Here is an 8,049-nt window from a genome sequence, read left to right as displayed (position 1 = left end):
CGCGGCTTTGCAGATGCTCCTCTGGAACCTCCGGCAGCTTGTTACCTTCTCGGTGTTTTTTCCAGGCGATGCCACACCTCCCGAGGACACTGGAGACATCGGGTTTTGCTGAGCTTAGCAGCTTTTCACCGTCGTACCAAAGGCATCAGACAGACGCTCATCTGCCCTGAAGTGCATATCTGCAACAGCTCCCGGGAAGACTCTGTCTCTCTGTCTCTCTGTCTCTCTTTTCTCTCTCTCTCCAGTCCAAACCATTACAAGACCTGACTTCCACCATCTGGGAATTTAACCCCTCTTATGTCCCTTCTCCTTTTTCTACGATGACTCACCATTATTTTTAACTTTGAAGAGAGAGGAAATTATGGGGATCTTGGAAGCCTGTATTTCTCTCTAGGATTTCCCCGGGGTCAGATAATCGGTGTTACTAAGAGACTAAGATTTGGCTTCTCCAGGTAATGTGATTTGTTTTCTGTGTGCCATGGTGGTTTGCAAAGGATGACAGGAGCCGGGACACCAGCGGCCGAGGAGGGGGACTGCGGTGGTCCGTGGGGAATCGCTGGCTCCGCATTCCAGAGCTTGGCTGCAGGCAGGGAGGGCAGCATGTCGCCCAGCCGCTGCTTCGTGGCTAGGGCAAGAGGATTGGGAAGGTGTTAAAAGCCGAGTTCGAGTTTTTCTGGAGGGTCGATTGCCTGAGATCGCACGGTTAAATGTTAATTAACCCTTCACTGCATGCCTGGGAATGAGCTGAGCCCGGCACCCCCTGGGGTCCCCTTGCCACTCTAGGTCTGGATGGGGTTATTTTTCTCTCTTCCTTTCTCTTCCCTTCCCCCTCTTTGTTTTTGGTTTCTTTCTTTTTAATTGGAATTTTGATTTTTAGCCAAGAAAAAAAAAGCCCTGCTTTGCCAATGCCAGTTTTTCCGTGCTGGTTTTGAACAGGTGATGGTTCCTCAGGTGTTTTCTCTGTTCCACCTAATGGGTTTAGAGGGGAGTTGTTGAACTCTGTATCACAGAAGGCAAATTAACCCCACAAGAAAGGGCATAGACATGCTAGTGAAGGGATCTGCTCTCCTCCCCCCAGCTTTATTCCATCTCTCTCTTTCTCAGCAGGGGTGATTTTCTTTCTCCTTTTTTTTTTTTTTAAATTTTTTATTTCCTCCTTTTTTTTTTTTTTATCTCATCCCTTTGCCTTTTCATGAGACTCTTTCAACCCTACGTACCTGTCCTTCTGCAGGATAGTAGCCCTGCCCTGAACCTGAGCCCACCACTGGGTCCTGGGAAGAGCTTAGCATAAGGATTTCTTTGAAACCCCAATATGACAGTTGCTACTGGAGATCCTGCAGATGAAGCTGCAGCTCTTCCCGGTCACCCGCAGGACACGTACAACCCTGAGACCGACCATGAGTGCTGCGAGAGGGTGGTCATCAACATCTCGGGGCTGCGCTTCGAGACGCAGCTCAAGACGCTCGCCCAGTTCCCAGAGACCTTATTAGGGGATCCTAAAAAGAGGATGAGATATTTCGACCCTCTCCGGAACGAGTATTTCTTTGACCGGAACAGACCCAGCTTCGATGCGATCTTGTACTATTACCAGTCTGGGGGGAGGTTGAGGAGGCCGGTTAACGTGCCCTTGGACATCTTCTCGGAAGAGATTCGATTCTATGAACTGGGGGAAGAGGCGATGGAGATGTTTCGAGAGGACGAGGGCTACATCAAAGAAGAGGAGAGGCCACTGCCTGAGAACGAGTTTCAGAGACAAGTGTGGCTGCTCTTTGAGTACCCCGAGAGCTCAGGCCCTGCCAGGATTATAGCTATTGTCTCCGTCATGGTGATTTTAATCTCCATCGTCAGCTTCTGCTTGGAAACGTTGCCCATTTTTCGGGATGAGAATGAAGACATGCATGGCAGCGGGCTGAGCCACCTCCCCTATTCCAACAGCAGCATGGGGTACCAGCAGTCCACCTCCTTCACAGACCCCTTCTTCATCGTGGAGACACTTTGTATCATCTGGTTCTCCTTCGAGTTCCTGGTGAGGTTTTTCGCCTGCCCCAGCAAGGCTGGGTTTTTTACCAACATCATGAACATTATTGACATCGTAGCCATCATCCCCTATTTCATCACCTTAGGGACAGAGCTGGCTGAGAAGCCAGAGGATGGCCAGCAAGGCCAGCAAGCCATGTCCTTGGCCATCCTCCGAGTCATCCGCTTGGTGCGGGTCTTCAGGATCTTCAAGCTCTCCCGGCACTCCAAGGGGCTGCAGATCCTGGGGCAGACTCTCAAGGCCAGCATGCGGGAGCTGGGCCTCTTGATATTTTTCCTCTTCATCGGCGTCATCCTCTTCTCCAGCGCCGTTTACTTCGCCGAGGCCGATGAGAGCGAGTCCCAGTTCCCGAGCATCCCCGACGCCTTCTGGTGGGCTGTGGTTTCCATGACGACTGTTGGCTACGGAGACATGGTCCCCACAACCATCGGGGGGAAAATAGTGGGTTCCTTGTGTGCCATTGCCGGCGTATTAACGATTGCCTTACCAGTGCCCGTCATAGTGTCCAACTTCAACTACTTCTACCACCGGGAGACGGAGGGAGAGGAGCAGGCTCAATATCTGCAAGTAACCAGCTGCCCAAAGATCCCCTCTTCCCCTGACCTAAAGAAAAGCAGAAGTGCCTCTACTATTAGTAAGTCTGATTATATGGAGATTCAGGAAGGCGTAAACAATAGCAATGAGGATTTTAGGGAGGAGAACTTGAAGACAGCCAATTGCACCCTAGCTAACACAAACTATGTGAATATCACCAAAATGCTAACCGATGTCTAGTAGCTAAAACCTAGTAATGTATTTAAAGCTGCAGTGGAACAATTGCAGATATTGAGTGCTGCTCTGCATTGTAGTTAACACAGTATTTTCTACGGTGTATATTTGGTTCTGCATGGGAAGCAATAGCTGTGTAAGTTACTTTTAACCTTCTATTTCCACACTGAATAAGCGTCTGTGCAAAAAAAAAAAACAAAAACAAACCGACAAACTAAACCCAAACCATTTTGTTGCCCTTCTCCCATCCCAGGCTTGTGGGTTTCCGAAGATATGGGAGGTATTTCCAGCAGCAGGATGGGGATACGAGGGGCGGCTCCGGGCTGTGCCAGATCCCTGTCCGGGGTGACGACCACCTTCCAGGGAAGGGCTGGGAAAGGTCAGGCAGAACTCGCTGAAGGGACGATGCGGGCGAGTGTCCGGGTTGCTGGAAGGCTCAGGTTTCCACCCTGGGAATGCCAAGCCCGGCCGCGTCGCCCAGGCTCGTGTTTCATAACTGAAAATGCTGCATGCTGCAATAGTTTCAGCCACTGCAGTGTGCCAGTGTGAGGCCCAGGGGAGGGATAATTAGTGTGACAGCACATTATTTATTAAGTCTTAAATTTTCTGTGCCAGGCATCGGGAGGGCCGGGTAAATAAATCAAGCACTTGGATTTTAGTATTTCTTCAGATAACACTTCCATCCCTAATATTTCCAGGCTCACCAAAGACATCTCCACTAATATGTTGAAAATGAGTTGGAAAAAGCATCTTTTTTTACATCTATATATAAAACTGGAGCAACTATGCTGTGGCCTATAATATATTTATACTGCAGTGAAATTTAACCAGTAATACAGTACAGCTGCATGGATATTTGTTGCATGAATCTGAATATTTAATACACACACAAATATATATTTTCTTAGTAGACTCTACAATATTCATGTTTATAGTGTTTATAGATTCTCCAGTGGCTCAAAGGAGATTCATGGGAGTTCAAAAATCCCAACTATAGTTAAAAACAGGATGGAGAAGGCATGTGCTGACAACAGTTGGATAGGTAACAAGGCAAAGCCTGAGTGTCTGAGCATTCAGACCCAAGAGCCAACTAGTGCAACGGAAGGTGAGCTGAAAGTTAAACACCTGCACTCATTATGGGGCGAGTAATTAGTCATTAATCTTGGTGTCAGGAGCAGAAACCACGGAGGATCAGAGAGGGCACGAGGAGCAGGTGGAATTGCTCTCTTGGCTTGTTTGTTCAGCAGTTTTCAGCCGTTCCTGTATAATTCTTGTGTGTGTGTATGTAGATATTTAGAGAGCGACTACAGGGCCGAATCCTCAGCAAACAGAGCTCTTGGGGCGTCGGGGATTTCCTGATTTAGGGGTGCTGGGATGGTGGGACATGGGTTGGAGCAGGATGACCTGCCCCGTGGAGCCCACGGGATCACCAGGGCAGGGCGTGTTTTGGGTTGGAAAACTCTTTTTCAACCACATAGAGCCCTAGGGCTGGGGGTTTATTTCTCTATGATGGAGAGGGCATGTGCTGGGGGTGGGCTGGATCTGAGCTGGTGCCTCTGAGCCTTTGCTTTGCCTTCTTCCAAAGTTTTTAGAGCAGTGAGTTGGGGTGCAGAGAGCCTGAGTTTGTCTCTGCTTCTTCATCCCTGCTGGTATTTGGGGATGGGAGCTGTTGATCCAGGGGGATCTCATCTGCTTTCCCCATTCCCATCTGGGTTTCCTTGTGTCTCCCTCATTGCTGACAATCCCCAGGGACAGGTGTCCTGTTCCTCTGATAGGTCAGGGGAGAGGGATGAAAATCTCTGTCAAGGTCGTGGTCAATCGAAGCCTCCCTGGGCTGTGGAACAAGGTTCAGTTGGGGTGAATTTGGGCTGAACTGGGGCACAGTCAGTGCTGTACCACTGCATGAAGTGTGGGCACAAGGAAGGAATCCTCTGGCAGAGCATATGGGGGAGGTCAGAGACCCTTTCTGAGCTCAGAGAGGAAAACTCTACTAAATAACAATAAACCAACCGGTGCTAACATATTCTACAGCAATGGTTCCAGATGATGCTCTGGGGCCAGATCTTGTGCTGATGTGGCTTCCTTCAGCCAGGTGGAAACACTCCTCAGTTTTGTTGGGTGGGTTGGTTGATTGGTTCCGGCCTGGCTATGATTAATACCATGGCTTGTGCACTAGAGTCCTGCCTTCTGCTTGGGGCAAAGGACCAGCAGCATCCAGGGGTTGGGGCTCAGTGTGCTCAGCACCACGGGGCACCCAACCCCTCTTTAATCTCATTATATTGGGAGCCTTCTGCTCCCACTTCCTGCAGCAGCTTGGGAATGGGAGCTTCTGAACCGCCCCCCCCCAAAAAAAAAAATCAACACAATCAAAAGCAATAAATTTTGACTCCTGAAGCTCATCATGTTGGATGGGGCAGGGCTGGCAGGAGTCTCCAGCTTGGGCACAATTCCCAGGGCAGTCAGCCAGCTCCCATTGATCCAGCTCCTGGTGGGTCCATGGAGACATGAGCTTGCATAGGGAAGCTGCTGGATGTGCTGGGATGCTGCTCACCCACCTCTGGGTCCCTCCTCACCTGGTGATCCCATTCCTGGTCTCGCTGCACGTTTTTTGGGATTCTGTCAGTTGGTGAGACTTGGCAAAGTGCCTGGTTGTGAGCTTGGGATGGTTTGGGATGGTTGGCCAAAGCCTTGGTGCACGTTGGGAGCACGAGTGCCGTTGTGGTTTGGGGAGGAAGAAGGTTGTGTTTTCCCTTGGGTAGGTGGTGTTTTGGGAATATTGTTCTCTCCAAGGCCGGGCGGGAGGGGAGAGCAGATCCGTGAGCAGGATCAGTCCTATCCAAACCTTCTCACCAAACTGGGGGGCCCAGCTGCCTTTGGAAGCCCCAGAGGTGCATTCCAGTGAAAAATGGGGCCGAAGAGCAAGAGGCCACTCCCCTGCTGTCACCAATGTGTGCTGGCATCTGTCCCCACGGCAGGGCTGGCACAGCCAGTCCTTCCTTAGGACACATCCTGCTCCTCTTGCACTGACCCCAGTAGAGGTTCCTGGGGAAGACAAGCCCTGGTGGGGGATTGGCTCTGTTCTGCACTAGTTTGGGAAACAGGGCAAACAACCAGATCAGTGCTCAGATGTTTGTTCAGGGTGGGAAAGGTCGGGGGAGGCCGTGGCTGGGAGGGATCTGTCCGTCTGCACGAAGCAGAGGGGTCCAGATTTCTCCCTTGCACACAGAAATGGTTCTCCTATAGCTTTTAATGGGATTTGTGCCTGCAGGTCGGAGCTCTAGTGCTATTTCTAGCTTTGCTTCTGACTCACTGATGTGATCTTGAACCAGTTTTTCAGGAGGAGAATGTGATATTTTTTCCTTTTCTTATTTTTTTTTTCTCAAGGAATTTGGTTTCAGAGGCTCTGGGCCTGTTTCTGTGGAGATGCTGAGCATCCCAACCTCCTCTTGACTCTGAAAGGGTGCAAACATGAGCTGCAAAATGGCTCAGACTGAGGATGCTAAATTAGGGACCGGGAAAGGGGGGGTGTCCCACCATCCATGTTTGATTGCATGAGGCCACTTAATGGAGGTGGTCTGGTTCCTTTCCTCCTCCTGAGGAGAACTTTGCCTCTCTGCAGGGTTGGGATGGAGGACTGGAGCTCTCTGGTCTGTGGAGGTGCTCCTGGAGGAGAGAGCATGTCTCTCTTAGATTATCCTTTGTGTCACAGTTTTGGAGAGATGGAAAACTGGGATTACAATGGGGGTTGTCTTCTACACCCAACCTCATCCCAAGCCTTCCAGCAACCTGTCAACCCTTTATTATCTTCCAAAATCTCTGCTAAGAGCAATGGGTGAGGCTCAAATACCAGCTGGATGCTACCATGTGATTAGGAAAACATGATCTGCACAGGGCACTGTGTTTTATTGGAAGAATTAGTCTCTGCAGAGAAATTTTGTGTCCAAGTCCTCCAGATTTGAATAGTGAGCTATAAGAAGAAGAGGATCTCTAGATTGGCGTGATGAGAGTGTGGCACGTGGGTGTATAAATATGGGCATATTTGTGCATAAATACACAGAAGGAGAGAAAAAGACAGAGGAGGAGGAGATATTTCAGGAAGGGCCTTGCTTTGTTATCGGATAATTCCTGGGTCAGCCCTTGAAATCGCTGCCAAAATCTTCTAGCTTTCCCAGAGCTTGCAAAACACTTGGGGATGGGTCCAAGTGAAGGAGAGCTGGATTTGGCTTTGGAAACAGGAGTTTCCCAAGGGGCTGGGGACATTCATCTCCTTGCAACCCTCTGCAAACCAGCAGTCTCTGCTCCTGATCCTGAATCCCCACCTTGGGCCCATCATGACCATTTCTGTGACTGTGCAGGGAAAGCCAAGGAGAAGGTGAAGGTATTTGGTGGTGATGCAAGTGCTGTGTCACCAGGTGGGGTTTTGAGGTTATTTTTTTTAATGGGTGGATTTAAGTCCCTTGAACTGTGGCAACTTTTGGTCCCAGTGTGGTAGCTCCTGTTTGGAGCCAGGGTAGGTTTATCATGGATTTATGGAAGGGTTTGGTTAGAAGGGACCTTAAAGCCCACTCCCTGCCATGGGCAGGGACACCTTCTAATGGACCAGGTTGCTCCAAGCCCTGTCCAACCTGGCCTTGAAACCTTCTCTCAAGGTCTACACCCATGGGTGTAGTTTTATCTATGACGGTTATCCATGGTGGTTATCCATGGTAGTTTTCCATGGTAGTCATCCATGGGAGCTGGTCAGTGTGCTGCCAGGGTAAAAAGGGCTGAGAAAAAAGGAGTCAGCCCCAAACCATTTTGTTGTGCACCTAAAATAAGGCTATGGCTCTCTCTTTGCACCCCTGGCAGCATCTGACCTTCTCCACATCTGTCACATCCCTTGGTTGCTCCTGTTGGGCACCAGCTGCTGCCAATGCCAGGAGGCCCAAAGGGGGACAAGGGTCTCCCCCAGGGTCCAGCCTCTGGCCAGAGCCCTGCCCTTCCCCAGCCCATGGCCTCAGTGTCCCTGTGACGTTACTGCCCAAATTTCACCCCCCTGCTCAGAACGGAGCTCCCTGATCCTGCCTCATCCCACCCGAGCGGAGAGGGACCAGCCTGCAGTGATGTGAATCCTCCCTGGGAGCACAGCACTGATTTATACCCAGGGACAAGATCCCCCAGCCCAGCTGTGTGTGATGAGAGAGAAATTCCGTATCCGTGTTTTTCCTCTGGAGAGGGGATGGTTTGGCTTGTAGGAGCTGCTG

At 50.3% G+C, this 8,049-nt stretch overlaps 1 protein-coding gene across 4 annotated transcripts in view; it reads left to right on the top strand.

Annotated features, from left to right (window-relative positions):
- The window catches only part of LOC103763000 (potassium voltage-gated channel subfamily A member 2), a 6,162-nt gene extending 2,615 nt beyond the window's left edge, over positions 1–3,547 (top strand). For 3 of the 4 annotated variants that reach the window (XM_018079801.3, XM_029962560.1, XM_029962561.1), the window contains 2 exons: positions 66–452; positions 1,232–3,547. In XM_018079801.3, coding sequence (XP_017935290.1) covers positions 1,313–2,812 — 1,500 coding nt within the window. In that variant the 5' untranslated portion in view covers positions 66–452; positions 1,232–1,312 and the 3' untranslated portion in view covers positions 2,813–3,547. Of the gene's footprint in view, positions 1–65; positions 453–1,107 lie in introns of all 4 variants that reach the window. The other variant, XM_029962562.1, reaches the window with a different exon arrangement.
- The last annotated feature ends 4,502 nt before the right edge of the window (positions 3,548–8,049 follow it).

This window comes from Manacus vitellinus, unplaced genomic scaffold (genome assembly GCF_001715985.3).
Source record: "Manacus vitellinus isolate BGI_N305 unplaced genomic scaffold, ASM171598v3 scaffold_47_pilon, whole genome shotgun sequence".
Classification (NCBI taxonomy): Eukaryota; Metazoa; Chordata; class Aves; order Passeriformes; family Pipridae; genus Manacus; species Manacus vitellinus.
The sequence above is the reverse complement of the archived record's forward strand: the minus strand, read 5'-3'. Positions and strand labels throughout refer to the sequence as shown.